The sequence below is a fragment of the Mus musculus genome, chromosome 7 (genome assembly GCF_000001635.26).
Source record: "Mus musculus strain C57BL/6J chromosome 7, GRCm38.p6 C57BL/6J".
In the NCBI taxonomy this organism is placed as follows: domain Eukaryota; kingdom Metazoa; phylum Chordata; class Mammalia; order Rodentia; family Muridae; genus Mus; species Mus musculus.
This window is the reverse complement of record NC_000073.6, coordinates 142374271-142394740: the sequence shown is the minus strand read 5'-3', so window position 1 is coordinate 142394740 and position 20470 is coordinate 142374271. Positions and strand designations below refer to the sequence as shown.

Genomic DNA, 20470 nt, shown 5'->3' with positions numbered 1-20470 from the left:
CTAAGGTTTTGATCTGATTAGACATGGCCTGCCCACAACATGTGCTTTTCTCATAAACTGCTAAGGAAGATGTTAATCTCATTAGGAAATACTTTGACAGGAAAATCTAGACGTGTGTCTGCTAACATCTAGGCACACAAGAAATTTGCCATCACAACCGGAGCTGACAAGAAGACACTGAGCACAAGAAAGTATTCCATCTACCCACAGTTGATAGGCTAGTCCAGGCTGTAAGAGGAGCAGAGTAAATTTGCCTCCTGTCCCCCACACCCCAGCCTAGCTTCCTGTTACCATTCATGCACCATAGCTGGCCTTGCCATCTCTAGGTTCCTCTCAAGACTTCCCCTATCTGCCAGGCTCCTGAAAACTTCTGCCCCTCCATGTCTGCTGTCCATCTCAACCTCTGTCTCCTGTCTTGGACAGACTCCTTTTTTTTTTTTTTTTTCTCTTGGTTTCTCCTAACCTCATTCTCAAAGGTGGTCAACTTGGAAGATAGCAAGTCACCTATCCAGCCACATGTCTGTGGGCTCCTGAGGGTATCCATCAACCTATAGATAGCCAGCCAAAATGGAGGAAGGCCACATGATGGGCTTGACCCTTAGGCTCAACTTTTCCCAGAGGGCTTATGGCCCACTGGGTTACTTAACTTCTCCTTACCAATTCCCCTCCACTCACCTCTACACACTATCAGTAAAGAGTCCTAGGCCAGAGGTCCAATTCTGGATTGCCAACATGTCACCTCTGGCCACCCACCCCAAAGAAAGCAGCAAAAGGAAGCAATGGTAAAACAGGAAGAAGGGCTCTAAATCCCCAACCGGGCTGGGAAGATAGGAAATCCTCCTTTCAGGCACTGCTGAGAGCTTTGGGTTTAAACAGGAGAAACTGGGTAGGGTGGGAGGTGGCTGAGGTGACTGGTTCTGGTCTAGCTGTGGTCTTGTTGGCCAGTATCTCACTTCTGGCTCTATAAGGTGATTTGAAGGTGATTGCTCTTGCTGTGAGGTGACCTGTCTGCAGGGCTCTGTTGTTCCTGAAAATCAAGGTGGCCTCATATTTAGGACAATCACTAAGACTTTCAGGTTCCTTGGAAGTCTTGAACAGAGAGCATCATGAGAGCTGAAGGCAGAGCCTCAGTTACTTTTCTTTGTATTAAGGGGTACCCTGCCTTAACTATGCCAGCTGCCCCAACCTTGCCCTCCTCCCCACCAGCTAAGGTCCCTCCTTTTAGCTGACCAGGTAGCTTGTTGTTTCAGGTAGCCCTTGATATCCCCTGAAAAACTTGTTGAGTGCCAGGAAACCACACCCCCTTCCACCTCGGGCCTTAGGGTAGCTGGGCCTTTAGGTCTCGGATCAGTGACTCAGCCAGGAGGGGGAGGGGCAAGGAAGAGGACGAATGGAGTGACTCAGCACCTCATCACAATGTTGGAGGTTGGGGTGAAACCAATTTCCACTTAGCATTAGGACCACAAGCAACCTTCTGGTTCCATTTCCTCCTTCTATTCCCTCCCCTACAAAGTGTCCCCCCCCCCGGGCACTCAGAGAGCTTAGGGTCATCTCAGAGATCTGTGGGGGTCAAGGGGTTCTGAACTGGGCTTCCTCCTTTTGTTAGTGACAGCTAATGGGACAGAGGTCTCAGAGCCAACAAGCAAGGGTGGAAAGACCTAAAGGCTGACACTCACATCTCTTCCTATCCTGATGCTTCCAGTTTATACCTAGCCCTCTCTAGAGAGTGGGATGTAGGCCTCAAAGGAGCCAGGCCTTGCAGTCAGAAAGAGAGGGAGTAGGAGGGTCTAGGGCTGGGGACTGTGAGAGTGTGTGTGTGTGTGTGTGTGTGTGTGTGTGTGTGTGTGTGTGACCTTGAAGAGGTAGCATGCAGAAGAAACGCTGTGAGCTGACCCAAAGCTCAGCCAAGGCTGAACTCTGCCTGACCCTGCATCATAGCAGTGAGAAATAGGGGCTCCTGAGCAGAACTTAGGCCAGCTGACAAAAGCAGAGGCAACCTCCAGCAGGCCTGATGTCCCAGGAACCTCCAGAGGCCTTTTCATTTCCCAGCCTCCTGATGGAGCTGGGGAAGTGAGGGAATGGTCCTGGGAACTGGCTCAGGGTTAGAGACCACCTACAGGGCTCCAGACAGCATGGGAGCCCTTCTCTACTAATCACCTTTAACTAAGAGTTCAAGGTATACAAGACCAAAAGCATCCCGCAGCCTGCCTCTGAGGCCTGGGCTACTCCTTCTCCCCATCTCATGTCACATCTCCATCACTAGTATTAGACAAAAGACTGTCATTGTCATAAAGAAGCCCTCGGATACACATTTGCCTCCCCTTCCCAATCCTCCTGACTCACTACATTCATTACCTCAATTCTGTAGCCTTTTCAGTTAGCAATGTGCATCTCTGGATCATTGAGTCATGAGTCCACAGATTGTTTCTTTGTCACCCTGAATCCTACCCTACTTTGTGGACACATATACTACACTTCTATCCAGCCACTGTCTGAAAGGCATCTATGTTCCTTTAGGTTAACGCGATTGTGAAGGAAGCCCCCTCAGGCTTCGTGGGGAAGGTTTTGCACAAACCTAAGTTTCTTTTCTGTTCTGTTTCTTGAGACAGAGGCAAGCAGCCCAGACTGGTCTCTAACTCCCCTTCCTGCCTCTGCCTCCTCAGTCACAAGCCTCCATGCCTCACTTCAGACTTTTACTTCCCTGAGTGAATACCCAGGAGAACAATTGCTGAATTGTATGACAAGAGAACATTTAGTTTTGAAAGAGAACTCCACGCTGTTTTCCAAAGTGGCTACACCATTTCTGCACCCTCACCACAATGAGTGGGACTGCCCACTGCCTCCCTGCCCTACCCTAAGCCAATGTCGTCACCCTTTTGGATTTGGGCTACCTACTAGGCGTGTGGTGGTGTCTCATTGTTGTTCTAATCTGCAATTCCCCAGTGATGGCAGGTGCCAGGCATCTGTTCTGAATAATTGCCTTTGAGATTCTATCTTTGGTCAAGTGATTGTTCAGACCTGTTGGCCGTTTTTGTTTATTATTTTTATTGTTTTTTTTTTTTTTTAAGTATCCCACACTATTGCTCAGACTAACCTGGAACTCACACCAACCCTCTTCCTACACTCTGCTGTTTAAACAAATCTGCTGCTTCCCAGGCAACGGAGAAGCCATCTTTGTGTGTCCTTCCTCCTAGGTCTCCAGTGCCCCTGGGATTTATTGATTGTTCAGTTTGGTGTGAGGGAAGGATCATTAACACGACTCCAATTTCAGTGTACTACAGAGTAGCTTTTCTCCTCTCTGCCCTTCCTATCATCTGGGCACATGCACGGTGATGCTCCTCCTTGCTTCCACCCACTCTCTGTCAACGCCATCCCATCTTGATTACTGAAGAGAATGCTCATCCCTCTTCACTGAAATGACTGCTGTCCAGGTCAGATTGCTCAACCCAGTGTTTCATGGTGGCTTCTGCCTTCCAGTCCATGCATCAGCCAGGCTGTCTAACCTCATGGCCAGTCCATGACCAGTCTCATAAGACACTTTCTTCAGGGTTCTTGGGTACTCCTCTCTTATGGCCTCTGTCTCCAGACAGCCACTGTTGGGTCCCCTTGGTTTAGCCACATAAAGTTGGGAAGCCCCGGGGCTCAATCTCTAGCCCTCTTCTGTGCATAGACTCTGCACACCTGGTCCTTGGTTTCACCCAATCTGATTGGTACAAAACTCTGAATAAGGACTATGCGCTGCTTCTACGGCAGGTGGCCCTGTCTCCTGGACTCCCAACTCAAATGGCCCCCACTACTCACCAGTCCTCAGGCACACACTGCAGGTGCACACTGGACCTGAACTTGTAATGCTGAACTCATGCCTTCTTCGTTAGGCTCCTTCCTCTCACAGAGCACCTCTTGTCCCGTCAGACATCACTAGTCTAGCCGTTTCAGATAGCCCCCCTGCAAAGTCACTACTGATCTCCAATCCTGGTACCATCTGTGCACCCAACAAAGAAACCCTCCTATAGGGCAGACCCTGCCTTTCTCTCCCCACCTCAGGATCCAGGTCCTACTGCTTCCTTTCACCTGGACAGCTGCTGTATCTCCTAGATGGCCTCCTCTCTCTCCTGAGGACCCAATGTCCCTGGCCACTCCTCGGCCTGTTTCTTTCTTCCTCCCCCAATACACCAAGACTTGAGCTATCTTCTAGCCTTTTCTCTTACTCATCCAGTAGCCCTGGCTCTTGTCCACCTCCTTAGAGCCACTCAAATGAGGCCCCTGTAATTGCAACACCCCACATGACTTCCTGCACCCCATTTCTGCACCAGCTTTTGAGTTTTGCACCAACTTCCCAGTTCCTGTTTTGTCTGTCCTTACCTGAAGTATGGACTCCAGGAAGGCAGGACTTTCTGCATTGTTCCCTTTTGACACCAAGAGCAGAGGCTGGTATTCAGTTGGTATTCAGTAGTAATGGGAACCCAAGAGGAATGTGGCAATATCCTGGGTGGCTGAGAGGGGCCTGGCCCAGGAGGCACTGTGTGATCCCCGTGGGGAATTTCTGAAGTGGAAGTCTAGCAGGGTAGCTTCCAATCATATGGGCCTGGGCTGTCTCACTTCAGAGCCAAGGCTGGGGATGGTCTCTAAGCAATGAATGTCTCCATGAGAAGGGAGTATTACACAGAGGGTGCTGCACAGGCCTGCTCCCCTTCCTGCCTTCCATCATAGCAGGACCTATTGTCAAATGGGCAGGAGAACCTTGCGGGTGGGAAAAAATGTCAGGGCCTAGCTTTTAAGGAAAACTCAGGGCCACTCCGTTTTCTGGAGGCAGCTCCATACGCTGTAAGTACCCAGGCTGGATATCTAGGCTGGCTTCTCCCACCTGCCTCCTTATTCCCCTTACTCTATGCACCAGATAAGACTTGTATCCCTACTGAGTGCAGCTGATCTAGTCTGGTGCACCTGGAACCCCAAGACAGCCCTCTGCTCTGTCATTAAGTCAATGGGCCCCTCTAAATCCGCCAGGGTCAATGTATGGCGCAGTTGGCAAGGGTTGAAAAGTGAGCCCTGCCTGCTAAGTGGATCCCTGGACCGAAGGTGGATGACTAACAGCAGAATTGCAGGGCCTGAACACACTGACCCTTTACTGGCTGGAGAGTATAAGAAGCAAGCCTGGTGCAAGAGGCCTGAGACAGGCAGAGAGGGAGAGTATAATCTAGTATGGTGGGAGAACTCAGGAATTCTAGACACTATGGCCCATCCCTGAGGTCTGTCAGGTGAGGGGATCAGAAAGCACACACCTGAGCTTTCATCCCTGAGCTTTCCAGGTCCAGTGGGGTAGCAGCTACAGGACTGGGTGCATCTAGGTATTCACTCACACAGACTATATGGGGAAACCCAGGGACAGAGGCAGCTAGAATTCTTTGCAGAAAATGGACTGCAGAGAGCCCCTGGAGGTCCCCATCAGTCTCTTACCCTGTGGCTTATATGAGCCACACATGAGCACAGCTGACCGCTATGTCCTGCCTCCAGTCATGCCGACACACATCTAATGGATGTCTCTATTGGCACCTGAGCACCCTGCAACACTATTTATGGCAGGGCTGGGAGAGCCAGCATGGTGCCCCAGAGGACCTTTCCCATTGCCCACCCATGGTCCAGCAATCATCTCTAGATAGCAACTCTAGGAAGCAAATGGCAACTCCAGGGCCAGACCCTGTCTCTTGGGCTACCAAAGAATAGTCTTAGATTCAAAGGAGTAGAGGGTCAGATTCCAAGATCTTAGGGCAGCTCTCGCCCTCACACCCAAGCTTTAAGCAATGTGTGGAGTGCTGACTGTGGAGGCAGGATCCAGGCTGTGGTGACCCACGTGTAGCTATTAACACTGACCCTGAGTGGAGAGCCTTGGCAGAGGTCAAGTGCCCAACTTGATGTAACTTGATGGGAATTGTAGCTTTGAACCTGGGGAACCAGAACAGCTCATGTGTCCATGTGTAGAGTGGACTTAGAGGCATCCACCTCCTCAATACAGGTAGAACATGTCCAAAAGCGCTCCCGGGATCAGACCCTGGCAAGGCTCCTCTGCGTTCCTGTCCTTGTATGGACACCACCTCTCAGAGAGGACATTCCCCTTAAATGCCTTTCTGGGCTCAGCTCTCCATGATGGAGAGCTGGACTCTGCCTCTCTCAAACAGCACCCAATTCATTTGCTGACACCAAGCAGGGCATTAAAGAGTGAAGTAGTTAAGACCCAAGTGGCGATTGCAACCCTGGTCTCATCTCACTGTACACCCTACCCCTTGTATCAATAGATGCATAGTCCAGGACTAGGCCTGCAATCAACATTGCTACATTATGGAATGTGCATGTTAGGTGTTCCAGCTTAAATAAAAAGGGTGTTGCTCTGGGGAGATGAGTAGGTAGTGGAGCTTTGAAGAGGGTGAAGTTTGCTGGTCCAAGAGTCCAGAGAGGCTCCAGGGAAATTCTCAAGGAGGAACAGAGCTGAAAGAGAAAAGGCTTAGGTTTAAGCTGGCATCCAGGAGAGGGTCAGGGCCCAATCAGACAAAGACCACATCCTGGTAGTGGGCACCCCAATTATGCAAAAAAGACAGATTAAGGGAGGGGCGGAGCTGAGGGCAGGATCCGCCCCTCTGGATGCTTCCGGGCCTGCCTGGTCTTCCTTCCCCCACGTGACCTGTATCCAGTCATTCTCCGGTCCCAGGAAAGTGGGCGGGCGCGTTCCCGAGAGCCGTGCGTAGGCCTGGAGTAGGGCACGCCTGCGCCCGGGCAGTGTTGGAGGCGGGTTCGGGTCGCCCCGCCCCTCGCCCGCGTCTCACGTGACCCGTTGAGGGCCAAACAAGCGGGTCAGCTGACTCCGCGGGACTGCGGCGTCATCCTGCCTATAAGCCGGCGACCTCTGGCTTTAAGCTTTGCTCTCTTCGGGCCGCCGCGACCATGAAGACTCCCGGCGTCTTGCTGCTCATTCTCGGCCTCCTGGCTTCGTCCTCCTTCGCGATTATCAGGTGAGGACCCGCTCTGGGTCCGGAGATGCGGGGCTCGTCACCTGGAGTGCCGCGTGCTCCGGCCGTGCTGGAATGCACCTGTGCACCCAGCGCAGCCTTCCTCAGGGTCCCACAGACTATGGGGCGAGACACTCAAAAGGCAGGGGTCTCCTGGGCCCCTCTCCACTCCTATGACTCCTATGGTCGAACAGGAGGGTACAGTAGGGTGGCCACAAGTGGGTCTGACTCCAACCTCGCCTCTGTGTGTGTGTGTGTGTGTGTGTGTGTGTGTGTGTGTGTGTGTGTAGCGGGGCGGCCGCTTCTGAGGAGAAGTGCTGCCCCATGGATAGGATTCTGTTGAACCCAGCTGTGGAAGTTGGAAAACCTAGTAGGCCCTTGCCCCCCTGAACTTCCTCAGGCCTTTCCTTTTAAGGGACCCTGTTTGACAGCTGTGCACTGGTGCATAGCCCTAGAAGTTTACTCAAAGATGATCCCCCCTGTCCTGGGTGGTGAATCTCTCCTCCTCCCTCCTGAGTTGCACAAGTCCCAGAGAGAGAAGGTATGGAGTGGCCCAGTTCAAATACCTTGGAGCTGAGGTCTACCCCACTGGGGACCAGGCCCTTCTCAGGCCCGTGGACTTGGCCTTTGTGCTAGATGAGGTCTTGGTGGTAGCCCGTGTGTTTTCCCACTCTGTGAGTCCCTGGTCGTGGCAGGTGGCTGAGGCCGTAGGCTGCGGGAGTAGAGCTGGCTCTGCCGGCTGGGCACCAGGGTTGGGTGGGAAGGAGCCCAGTCTGTAGGCTGCAAGCTGTGGGTGGGTAGCCTCAGTGGAGCCATTGTAGGGAGTGGCCTAGGCTTGATCCTGCCCTGGGCTTGCCTGCCCTGCCCTCAGGCTTCTCTTCTCTGGGAAGAGGTGTTGTGGACTCCAGGATCCCTGAGACTAGGCACCAGAAACAAAGCCACACTCTTAGGCTTGTTGGCATGTTTCCTGACCTTTGCAGGGTGTGTGCCTCCCCTAAGCCCCAGGCCAGAAGCCTGCCTCTTCCAGCCCACTACTCTTAGGCAAGACTCCTATGTCTCTCAGAGCATGCACTGTGCATGCCAGGAAAGGTCAGCTGTGACCTTGGCTACAAATCCCTGGGCAGAGAAGTTTCAACAAGTGATTACAGATCAGCTCTCCTTGGGAACAGGAGCAAACTGGGGGTGGGGGGTGGGGTGGTGGTGGAGAGGTGACCTGGAGGGCAGGGCAGGGACCCCTCTCCCTCTGCTATCTAATGGTGGCGTCCCCTATTTAGTTGTCTGCATCAGGGCTGCAGGGAGCATATAAGGGCCTTGAGTCTGTGGTGGTAGGGCATGTAGGTTTCTTGGGTGAGAGTTGCCAGATTGTGTGCAGGGATGGCTAGGGAGAGCATGAGGAGTTGGTGTTGAAGCCTCTTGGATGGTTAGGGGAAGAACCTCCAGGGACTGTCCAGGATGATAATGTCACTGCAGGCCTGGTAGGGGTGGTTGGTGGGGCTCCTTTTTGTAGAGTCCACGTGGGAACCGATGTGGCTAGGGGCCAGGTTCAGTGGATCAACCAGAGTCCCATGGTGCACCTTGCTTTGGATGCACCTGTTCCTCCTCCTCCTCCACCTCCTCCTGATGTAGGATTGGGTTCACCAGGGCACCAGGTACAAGTGCCTGGCCACACCCTAAACAGAACCCACTAGCCAGTAACCCAGGTAGGCAGACAGAGCAAGAGCTGGCCCAGTATGTGCTGTTTGTTTCACTCTAGGGTGACTGAGAACCACCTGACTGGGGTGTGGTTGGTGAGGGAAAGGGGTGGGCACACTAGCCTATCCTTGGACATGAGGAGCGAGCTTCTGTGACTGAACCTGAGGTGTCTGTGGTAGTGATAGGATGTCCTTAGCTGATTCAGTGGGTCAGTGGGCCAGTGGGCCTATGGCTTTGGGGCAGGAGTTTGTGACATGTTGTGGCCATTTTGAGATATTTAATTTGCTAGAGGCACCTAGGTGCATGCCTGGCTGGCAGTCATTCTGTACTAGAGGGCTGCCCTGGCCCAGCCTGGGGTATTTTGGGGTGGGAGGTTGGAGGACACAGCAGTCAAAGCTGGGTGCTAATACCTCTGTCCCATCTTGACAGAATCCCTCTGCGCAAGTTCACATCTATCCGTCGGACTATGACGGAGGTGGGCGGCTCTGTGGAAGACCTGATCCTCAAAGGCCCCATCACCAAGTACTCCATGCAGTCATCGCCTAAGACCACGGAGCCAGTGTCAGAGTTACTCAAAAACTACCTGGATGTGAGTGCAGTTGTATTTTGGGGTCTTGCTTTGAGGGGTGAGTGTGGGAGGAGCTAGCTCCCTGGGCTAAGTAGCCAGTTCTTCATGGAAGCCCACCCACAATACACCATTCCTTGCTTAACAGCCCCTCATTCTTGCCATCCTAGAATCCTTGCTTCTCTGAAATGCTCAGACTAAAGGATGGGTTAGGGTGGCATTGCTTGGTATTTGCAAAAGGTTCTTTCTGGGTCTGAGATTCTTTTCCTTTTTGAGGGGGAATAGGGTGGGGTGGTGCTAGGACTGAGTCTAGGGACCCCCTGTAGGATAGGCAAGTACTTAGTCCCTGAGCGACACCTTTCCAGCCCCACATTAAGTCTTGAACATAGATCTCTCAGTTCAGCTACTGCTGGGAATGACTCTCATCCTTAGGACTGTCCCATGCTGACAGAGCAGCCTAGAACCAAACCTAGCCTGGTGGGAGTCTGGGAGAGAGTTACTGGACCTATATAGGTCCACCTTGCTGGTGCCTCCCTCTGTACAAGTTCTAGGAGAGGTCTCTGATCCCCTTTGCCATTTTCCCAAGATCAACCTGCCCCCGGCTCTTTAGTGCTTCCCTTCCCCCTTTCTCTGGGGTTGAACCGACTAGGGCCTTGTACCTTATATTAGGCAAACTCTACCACTGTACCCGCTCCTTTTTCTTACTTTTGACATAATTGCCCAAGCTAGCTTTGAATTTACCATCCTCATATCTTGGCCTCCCGAATGGTTGAGGTTACAGGTCTGGCTCAGCAGCCCACTCTCCTCGGAGGGAATGTAGGCCCCGAGGAGAAACATTTCTGGAAGTCACATGGTGAGCTGGTCCGAGCTCTGTGGAAGGTTCTGGGCCACAGCCTGGCATCTCTTATGTCCCTGCCCCGCCCATTACCCCCTCCACCCCACCCCCAGTCGTATAAGCCAAGGATGACTTTGCAGCTCTGGGCTTTGTAGTCCACTGGGCTAAATTGGCAGTGCCTCTGTCTCGTCTGACCCAAGCTATGGCAGTGACAGGAAACATGAGACCCAGGCTTGTGACTTCGTGAAGAAGGTCGATCTGTCTGGGTCTAGCCAGCTATTTCCTAGACAGGCTTACGCACGTGCAAAGTACAGTTTGCTGAGTAACCCCCCTGTACCCCTCCCACCAATTACTTCTCTAGGGTTTTCTGACACTCTCTGTTGTTAAATGGGATTGGACCCTGGTTCTGGTATCCACCAGTGGCTCAGCTCCTTCCTGGGCAGAGAGAATATGAATGACCCACCACCACTAGTTAACAACTGGGCTTCCCCTCAGAGGATTTGGAAACCTCTGTGCATGCCTAGCCTCTGAAGTTGGCAGGCCTGGTGGACTCTGCTGTCTGTGTGAATAAATGGGAAACCAAGGCCAGGTTTCTTTGCTCTGACGCAGTGACTAATTTGGGGCCAGTAGTGTTGCCCCCATGGTGGCCCCTCTCATTTATTCCACAGGACAGTCTCCAGTCTAAGACCTGTAGAGCAGGGCCAGGCAGGGATTAAGGCCTTCAGTCAGGGTGACATTCTGAAACAGCAGAGGGGCCTTCCTGCCTACCTTTACTCATGGCTGGGCTTGCGGAGGGCCAGGCCTGCCTGACCACTAGTCTCACCTTCCACGTGCCCAGTTTTTCCCGGCCCCACAGTACAGTAGGTAAAGGGGCCTAGAGTCCTGGAGTTCAGTACTGGGTCTCAGGCCTACTCTTCTGCAATCTATTCTTGGGAGTCCCTTTCCCTATTCGGGGTCTAGTAGTTGGAGATACATGTTCTAGCTGAGGCCTGGACCCCAGGGCACTCCCTCCCTCAGCCTGGGCCTTTCAGATTTGGTGTTCTATATACAGCCAGAGGCCTCTCAGGTACCTCCTCTTACCTTGATGAACATTATTTCTTCCCTAGGCCCAGTACTATGGCGATATCGGCATCGGAACCCCGCCGCAGTGTTTCACAGTCGTCTTTGATACTGGCTCCTCTAACCTGTGGGTCCCCTCCATTCATTGCAAGATACTTGACATAGCCTGCTGTGAGTCTCTCTGCTGTCCTCTCTCCTGGGACCCTTTGAGATGCCTGGCTCTGGGGTGCTCTGGCTCTGCTATGTTACACTCTCAGCCATGCTCAGTGGCCTTTGGAACAATCAGGGTGACAGAGGCCCTTCTGTGAGAATCCATGAGCAGCTAATATCTATTTCCCTCTCTCCAGAGAGTGGGGTTCTAGTCCCATCCTTCAGTCAGGTGTGATACTCTGAAACAGCAGAGGGGCCTTCCTGCCTTCCTTTATTCATGGCTGGCCTTGCGGAGGGCCAGGCCTGCCTGACCACTAGTCCTGCCTTTGAAGTTCAACTTTTAAAGAGAGTTGAAATATAGTTGAGGCTGTGGGAGGCAGGTTGGGCTTACGATTTGCTGGTGCCTGGATATAGACCACCTCCTGGACAATACATCAAACAGGCCCTGTTCTTCTCTTCTGCCCTGAAGTACTCACTTACCAGGTCTTGTCAGCTGCAGCTTTGGTATAGAAGCTGGGGATCTTTGCTGGTCAATGATAGAACAAGCTGAGGGCTGGGTAGCCTGTAAGGCCAAGACCAAGGCTTTGCATATATAGCCCATGGTCCAGGGGTCCTCAGTGTATGGGCATAGGTCATGGCCATGGGCCAAATTGGAGAGTTAGCCTGAGCTACTGGCCCCACAGCACCCCGGGGGAGGCAAGCAGACTAACAGGCCTGTTCCCCTGCAGGGGTCCACCATAAGTACAACAGTGACAAGTCCAGCACCTATGTGAAGAACGGCACGTCCTTTGACATCCACTACGGCTCAGGAAGCCTCTCTGGGTACCTGAGCCAGGACACTGTATCGGTGAGTCCCTGGGGCCTGTCCTTGGAGCTCAGAGGCCCTGTCATGGCAAGGGGTTCATCATGTGAGCAACTACAGCTGAGGGGAGAGGGCATGGTGTCCCTAGCCCAACTCCAACCACCCAAGATAGCTGCTGAATTGGGACGACTATGGTAGCGCTGAGTGATTGGGAGCAGAGGCTAGACCATTAGGATGCTGTTTGAGCAAAGGCCCTGGAGCAGGAGAGCCCAGCATGCCAAGTGATGAGGGAGCAGATGGGAAGGACATGGGACTGGGCAGCCTCAATGTGTGCAGCTGGAGGGACAGTCAAGAGTTCTCAGGGTTGGCAGAGTGAGGGGAAGAGTCAAAGGTGGGACATGCAGTGTCAGCTAGTGGGGACTGCCACCCTGAACGACTGCTGACACAGCCTGGCCTGGTGAGTGAGCCATGAGCAAATCTGCTGCTAGGGTTGGGGACACTGGCTCAGCTGCTGGGGTTGGGGACACTGGCACTAGCTCAGGAGGACTGTGCAGGATGCTTTAGATTGAGGTGCAAGCAGAGTCTTTTTTTTCTTTCTTTCTTGTTGGCTTTTCAGAAGGGTTTCTCTGTGTAGCCCTGGCTGTCTTGGAAATGACTCTGTAGATCAGGCTAGCCTCAAGCTCACAGAGCTCTGCCTGCCTCTGCCTCCCAAGTGCTGGGATTAAAGATGTGTGCCACAACCTCTTAGCTGCCAGCATACTGTCTTCAGAAGGCCTTGAGGAAGGTCTGGGCCAAGGGGCCAGGCCTGGGGATGGAAAGGGTTCCGAAGCTTGTTGAGGCTGAGTTGGGTTGGAAAACCCTATCTGTGTTGGAACAAGTACTGTGAAGGAGCCAGGAGGGAGAGTGTCTGGACTGGGCTCTTTGTCTGTAGGAAGATCTTATCGTTTTAGCCTTCTTTAAAGGAGAGGCCATTCACTCCTGGGTTTGCATCAGGACAGCAGGGTTGCAGGGACCAGAGATCAATCCTGCCAGGATGGGGCAGGAAGCTGCAAATCCTGTCACCTGGCTAGGAGTCCAGCTAGCATCCTGCTTACCTGGCCTTTGTCTGGGTGGTGTAGTACCCTGTACCTGGCTCTGCCCTTTCCCTGTCTGTGGAGGGTTCCTTGTGGTACTTCTCAGGGGCCCCTCAGTGCACAGGATGTTAGCCGCCTGTGTTACCGTCTTCCGACATGTTCTCAGCAGCAGCTCTTTCCACTTCCTGCTCTGGTTCTATCTGCAGCCACAGCTTTGTGGGACAGGCTGATGGTAGGCAGAAAGAGTGTGGCTTCACGGTGACAGTTGTGGGTTTACCCAGCTGCTCAGGCTGCAGGCTCAGTGGCTTGTCCCCAAGTCCAAGGGCAAGAACTACACTGTCCTAGTGGATATAGATGTGGGAGGGTGTAGGCAAGGTGGGAGCTGAGGCAGTATCGTCTCTCGCCTGCTTCTCGTGTCTAGTTAGCACAAAGTCCTCCTAAGTATCTCAGAGAGGAACACTGTGTCCTTGTCTTCAGCTGTGTGGCTGTGTCAAACATTCTGTCTACATTCTGCTCTTTTGACTGCCCTGAGGGGAAATATCAGCTGTGTTGTATATGTTCTGGCTTGCAGGTTCCATGTAAGTCTGACCAGTCAAAGGCAAGAGGTATCAAGGTGGAGAAACAGATCTTTGGAGAAGCCACCAAGCAGCCTGGAATCGTATTTGTTGCAGCCAAGTTTGATGGCATCTTGGGCATGGGCTACCCTCATATCTCTGTTAACAACGTGCTTCCGGTCTTTGACAACCTGATGCAACAGAAGCTGGTGGACAAGAACATCTTCTCCTTCTACCTGAACAGGTGCAGCAGGAGAGGCGTGGCTCTTACCCTCCCTTGAGCTCTGCTTCAGGGCAAAGGATATAGATGGGACTTAAGAGTCTGTGCTGTAGGCTTGGCCGTGGCATCAGACCTAAGGGTATCTGGTAGGTAGGAGTTAGTTACTTTACCTGCTTGGGAGAGAAAGCCATGAGCCAGGGACTTCAGTCAGGAGATGCTGGTTGCCTGGGTCAGAGTCTGAGCTGCTGGGATCCAGGCACTGGTGAGAGCAGATGTGGTCTCTGGGCTGCTGGTTGCTAGGAAAGACATGGGTATGAACTTTCTGTGACACCGCTCTGGGGACAGGGTCCAGGAACCTTCCCTAGGACAAGGTCAGGAGTCACTGGGGAGGACTAAGAGCCCTGGGTTATACATTGAGAGTGTCCTTGGAGGAGGAGGGGTGTCGCTCCCTGAGAGATTTGGGAACTTTTCTGTTAGCAGCGATCTCCCCCCTCCTCAGTACAAGTGAGACCCCCTCCCTGCACACACCCTTCCTCCTCCCTACACACACCCTTCCCCCTCCCTGCACACACCCTTGCAAGGAGCTTCCAGCAGGCCTGTCCAACAGTCTTGTTTAGGAACTTTACAAGATGGGCAGCTGGGTGTATGGGGCTCCTCACTCTCTGGGTTTAGCTCCTGGGTGTGGATGGGGTGTAAGTAGGTGGCCTACTGCTCTGAGTTGCTGCTGCTGACCACACCTTCCTTTTCTGGGCTGACTTACTTGCATGTCTAGCAAGGGTAACCTTCAAATGCCCACCCCATGCTCTCTAGGCCTGAACCCTAGCCCCTTGTTGAGGCTTACTGGCCCCATGCTAGCCCAAAGTCTTCTAGTTTTGCTTCTCCCATGTTTAAATGGTAACTACCCAGCTTAGCTCTGGGCAGAGTGGCTCCCTAGAGGTAGGGGTGTGGATGAATAAATAGGGTCATTGACTTCGAGGGCCTCTGCTTCCTAGAATAGGTAGGTGCCCAGAAGTTAGGCGGTCTGGGTGTAATGACACGTGCCTTTAATTCCAGCACTCAAGCAGCAGAAGCAGGAGGGTCTCTCTGAGTTCGGGGATAGCCAGAGACATCAAGAGATGTTCTCTCAGAAAACAAAAACAAGTTGGCCAGGTTGAAGCCTGGAGACCTGTCTTTTCCCAGTCCCATGGTGCCTTGGGGCAAGTGGCCCACAAGTAACACTTGCCTCTAAGTCTCAGGGCTCTGTTCTACGATCTCAGGATACACATCCCCCTTGCTGGAGCCTGTCTCCTAGGAGGAGCCCCCCAGGCTCAGCAACTAGGAAAGGATGTGGTAGTTACAGCCTGGGCCCCAGGGCACTTACTCTGCCAGCTGGGTCCCCCGGCTGGTGACCCAGAGGTGTGGCTGCTAAGTAGGCAGGTGTGAAACCAGCAGAGTGAGGGGCAAAGAGGCTGCGGCTCTGTGACCAGGCAGTGTGGGTGGAACGTGGGCGAGGTGAGGAGAGGCAGGGCCAGTACCCATTGTGTTTCCACCCGGGATTGCAGAGGTGATGACAAGCCAAAGCCAGGCCAAGGTGGAGACTTAGGCAAGAGAACAGGGTGAGGCTGAGGGATCCATGGGCCAGGAGGAAGATGGTTACAGAGGCCTGCCAGGACGGCAGCTCCTGAGATGAAAGCTTCCCTTCAGCTTTGGGTAATCGTGCCCCAGAGTGATGCCTGGCCAGATGTGACACATTACCCAGGCCCCTCAGGTCGGAGGTGGCAAGCTTGCATACTTACTCGCTGGTTGCTGAAGAACATTTACTGCTGTAGGTACAGACCACTCTCCCTGTGTTCTGTTTGAAGGTATTGTGTAGGGGAGTTGAGAGAAATGTTTACAGGAGAAGCAGAGTGATAGCAAGTGCTATGTCCATGGCTGAAGCCAGCTCAGCTTCTCAGGACCGTGACCCTGGCTTCCTCTTAGAAGCCTGCCTTGGGTTTTGCCAGGCAGAGAGCATCCCTGTCCCTCAGCTCCAGCCTGACTCTCAGCCTTGAGCTTGGCTATCAATGGCTGGCCCTGATCACCCCCAGCCAACATCCTGAAGAGAAGGGCCAGCTGTACCCAGCAGCTTTTGTGGGACTGGGCTGGAAGCCTATATCTATAGGGCCAAGGATCCTCAACAGGGCAGCAGATGCAGAATGGGAACTTAGCTTAGGATCCGAGCCCTAGGCTGGGTGAGCCCTAGGCTTATCCCTGGCCAGGCAGGGCATCATGAATGTGTCAGGTCAGAAACATATACAGGCATGTTTCTGTCTTTCAACAGTGTTAGAATTTATTAACTCGAATTATACATACTAAATACGTTTTATTTACTGTAATTTGCCAAGGAGTCCCAAATTTATTTGATAGCCAACCGTTGGCATTACTGATTCTTTTATTCTGATTTTTTTTTAAATGTGTGTCTGCGTGGGAGTATGTTCGTCTGAATGCAGTTGCCAGTGGAGGCCAGGAAGAGGGTGTTGGATTCCTAGGAGCTGGGAAGTGAACTCAGTCCTCTCTAAGAACAGCAAGCTCTTTTAGCCACTGAGCCATCTCTCTTGCCAGTTTTCAAATCTTAATTAAAAATACTAAGAGCTCACATGTTACCCTTCACCCAATACTGTCTATATGTTCAGGTTCCAGACTAGCTAAGAAAGGGCTGCAGAGCCTGGAGACGCTGTATAGAAGTTGGAAGTAGAGAGCTGATATAAACACAGGGAAGAGTAGGGAACTGCATAAGAAGTGGTCACAGGCACAGAAATGTCAGTTGCAGGTTTTGGTGACAGACCTTTTTCAGGGTCACTTTGGAAGTGTACTGAGTTCAAAGGCAGGAGAATCTGTTTGAGCCTACACCCTGGGGACAGAACCAAGGGTTCTTTGCCAATGACAGAATTCCTGGACCAGGCTTGTCGGTAGGCTTGCTGCATTTCAGTCTTAGGTTGTCCCTTTGTAAATCCCAGGTGAGGGGGGCTGTCATTTCTGGTGTGACTGATAAGCTGGAGTCTGTACGAGCTAGGATCCGATAGTTTCAGTTGTGGTTTTATCAGTTCGTTTCTCCTGGTGCGCTAAGAGGTGGGAATTTGCTTGTGTAAATAAGATAATAGAGTCATTCTTTTTGCTACTTACACTCAGAATGGAATAGCTGAGGCTAAGGACGTTCCTTTCAGAGCAGGTCCACCTTGTCCTCAACAGTTCCCCAGGTCTCTCCGCAGGGGAGCCCTCCTTGGTTGCCCCACTTAATCACCTTCCTTCTGATGTCTGATCCTTTGCTGACACTTCTGAACTAGTGGGTAGAAGCTGATCACTTACTTCCTCCTAGGGACCCAGAAGGGCAACCCGGAGGAGAACTAATGCTTGGTGGCACTGACTCCAAGTACTACCACGGGGAGCTGTCCTACCTGAACGTCACTCGAAAGGCCTACTGGCAGGTGCACATGGACCAGTGAGTCGTGGGTGTCGCTGGGGGCTGGGAGTATTATGTAGGGGTGATGTGCGGGAAGCCTGGGCAAAAAAAGCAGGTGTCTTCCAAGGCAGGGTCTAGACAAGCTATGCCCTATACTCACCTGTGACAGGGTAAAGTGACTGATACATATTTGCCTCATAGGTTGGAGGTGGGCAATGAGCTGACCCTGTGCAAGGGAGGCTGTGAGGCTATTGTGGACACAGGGACATCTCTTCTGGTGGGGCCTGTGGAAGAGGTGAAGGAGCTGCAGAAGGCCATCGGGGCAGTGCCTCTTATCCAGGGTGAGGTAAGCTACTGGCCTGTGTGGGCTGGCCAGCAGGCAGAGAGGGTTCCCGAGACCATACCTTCAATACCACATTCTTCTCTCTTGTGTATCTTAGTATATGATTCCTTGTGAGAAGGTGTCCAGCCTGCCCACGGTCTACCTGAAGCTAGGAGGCAAAAACTATGAACTACACCCAGACAAGTATATACTCAAGGTGAGTCGGTGTGGGCGGTGGCAGTGTGAAGCCGGGACACCTTGAGTGAAGTGTGGGTACCGTGTGATCACATGTGCCCATTCTGGCCTTACAGGTATCGCAGGGTGGAAAGACAATCTGCCTGAGTGGCTTCATGGGAATGGACATACCCCCTCCCAGTGGGCCGCTCTGGATCCTGGGCGATGTCTTCATTGGTTCCTACTACACTGTGTTTGACAGAGACAACAATAGGGTCGGCTTTGCCAATGCTGTCGTACTCTAACTTGCTCCTTCTCCACTGTCAGGGAACTGGATCAGAGTCCAGTAGAGGAAGCCAGCCAGCCCCATCCCTCCACCTGCCCCACTCACACATAGTCACACTCGCTTAGTGTTGCTGGACCCTTGGGGGAGACCTGGCTGGAGCTTGTCCAGCTGTTCTGTTCTGTGGTTCCTCACCCTGGGTTCAGATTGCTGCCCTCTGCCTGTCTGAAGGAGGCCAAGGCCCACCCAGTACACGAGGCTGCCTTCAAAGGCCCCTACTGGTTTAATAGCTGCTGAGATGGATTGTCTTGTCCTGCCGCCCTTTGCTGTGTGGGCAGTACTCTGAAGCAGGCAAATGGGTCTTAGGATCCCTCCCAGAAACCTGCTCTGACCCAGACCCATCACCCAGCTTGGGGATGGCACCACGTTCTACTGCCCCTCCAACTCTGGCCTGGCAAAGGCCTGAAGGTGAGCAGGAAGGAGCAAGAGGACAGAAGCAAAACTATGAACCTGGGGGGTTACCTAGGGCTTGACCCCGCCCTCCTGGGAAGGCATGCCTCAGCCTGGGGTAGAGGTAGGATGACTGACTGGTTTTGGCTGGCCTCTGCTGCCCTCATCCTGGGCTAGGCAGCTGGGAGCCAAAGTTGAAATACAAATAAAGTTGTTTTGGGCCTTGATCTCTATTGGTGTGCTCTGTACTGTTTCTGAATTGGGACCTTGGCGACGGAGCTAGCTAGACCAGTAGAACCCAGTACTACTGAGGGCTAATTCGGGGACACGCTGGCTGTGGAGAATATTGGGGGGGGGGGGGGTAGGGAGTGTGCTAGAGCCCAGACTTGGCTTTCAGCACCAGGCCAGTGAACAGAGGGGACTCCTGAGGCTCTGGCTTGCTATCTGGCCTTGTGGGCAAGATGAGTCTGAACTAGAACTGGCAGGTTCTGGGACCTCAGGCAGTAGTCAGGCCGGATGTGGCCTTGGCTGGAGGCCATGGAGCGGGCCTAGAATTCTGTGTTAGGTCCTGTGTTGAATCATTTTCAGAGGTGGCCAGGCCAGCACCTGCTGTGCTTTGCCAGGGAAGCAGCCTATTCCCAGAAGAAACGGAATAAGCCTTGATGGGAATCTTGGGCTGCATACATTCCCTTTTCAACAGTCAGTCCTTTAAGCCTGGGTCAGAAAAGCCATCTGCTCGTCCTGGGTGCCCTGGGCAGTCTCCCTGCCTGGGCCTCTGCCAGGCTCAAGAAGCAGTCTTCAGCTTTTTGAGTCTAGCCAGTGTTGGAGCCTGCCCGGCTGCCTGGGGTCTTGGAGATGAGAGGTCAGAACTCTCTGCCACGGACTACAGTTGTTCTACAAGCATCTGTGAGAAGGTTCGGTTTCAGGGGGCGGGAGAAGTGGGTGAACACAGGTTTCAAATACAACAGTGGAGGCAACCAGCAGGCTTTTAAATAGAGTAGGAGTTATCGAGTGCTTACTGGTAGGGTAGAGCTTCCTTTTGGAATCAGCTCTGGAATCTTAGAGCCCCTTCCCCACACTAACAGGTACAGGATATAGGGAAGTGTGACCTCTGTCACTTTCTGGGGTTGTCCTGGCACCCTTTGCCTGCTGGTCAGTGGCTGTCATTGTTTTGGTAGGAGGGTTTGGGGCAGGGGAATATGTCCCATACCTGAGCCCTGTTAGGTTACTTCTGGAGAATGTTCACCAAGGGTTGTCAGAAGGCCAGTAAACATGTACCCAGTGTTCTCTGTCTGAAATCTGAGCAGGGAGTCCCGCAGGGCCTGGCAGGGCTTCTGGAGACTAGTGTTATCAAAGGCTTGTGCACCAAAGCTGGAGACAGATCTCCTCCCTGCCCTGCAGGCCTGAGGCTGAGCTGTGCTGCCAGGCCTGCATACTGGGGCCGCTGCTTCTGCAGATGCCGCTGATGCCACCATCACCACCCAGGGATGCCCCGGGGAGCACCCCGGACTCTAGCTCAGGGTTCACATCAGTCTCTTAGCTGAGTGACCTTCACATCAGCCTTCATGCCCTGGGAAGAAGAAAGACCCTTGCTGCAGGCAGGGATAGGGAAGCTAGCTTTACTCTAGTTTTCTCATGGTGGGTGTTTCTCCCCTCAAACCCCTGACCAGGGTATTAGTGAGGCTGGACCATACCCAAGTCTTGCCCTGACCAGCTTAAAGTGTAAGGTTGGGACGCTGACTCCAGAGCCATAAAGCTGACTCTTGGGAAGAGGATTCCAACTCACCCTTCACCTTGCCAATGACCTTGAGTGGACCCTGCCCCGAGGGCCAAAGGGCCAACCCTTCTGCTTCCTGAAGTCTGAGACTCCCA

At 52.9% G+C, this 20470-nt stretch overlaps 1 protein-coding gene across 1 annotated transcript; it reads left to right on the top strand.

Annotated features, from left to right (window-relative positions):
• Nucleotides 1-6913: 6913 nt before the first annotated feature.
• Ctsd (cathepsin D) lies at nucleotides 6914-18831 on the top strand. The gene is made up of 9 exons (NM_009983.3): nucleotides 6914-7004; nucleotides 9123-9282; nucleotides 11200-11323; nucleotides 12031-12149; nucleotides 13749-13975; nucleotides 17286-17408; nucleotides 17571-17715; nucleotides 17810-17908; nucleotides 18003-18831. Exons 1-9 carry the CDS (start codon nucleotides 6937-6939, stop codon nucleotides 18168-18170), a joined length of 1233 nt encoding a protein of 410 aa, NP_034113.1. The 5' UTR covers nucleotides 6914-6936; the 3' UTR covers nucleotides 18171-18831.
• Nucleotides 18832-20470: the final 1639 nt, after the last annotated feature.

What these genes read in the sequence shown, in the direction of transcription:
- Ctsd (NM_009983.3), top strand. Translation starts at nt 6,937, where the DNA reads ATGAAGACTCCCGGCGTCTTGCTGCTCATTCTCGGCCTCCTGGCTTCG. An exon ending in TGAGCCAGGACACTGTATCG is followed by an intron (nt 12,150 to 13,748) that starts GTGAGTCCCTGG and finishes TCTGGCTTGCAG; the next exon opens with GTTCCATGTAAGTCTGACCA. An exon ending in TGGCAGGTGCACATGGACCA is followed by an intron (nt 17,409 to 17,570) that starts GTGAGTCGTGGG and finishes TTTGCCTCATAG; the next exon opens with GTTGGAGGTGGGCAATGAGC.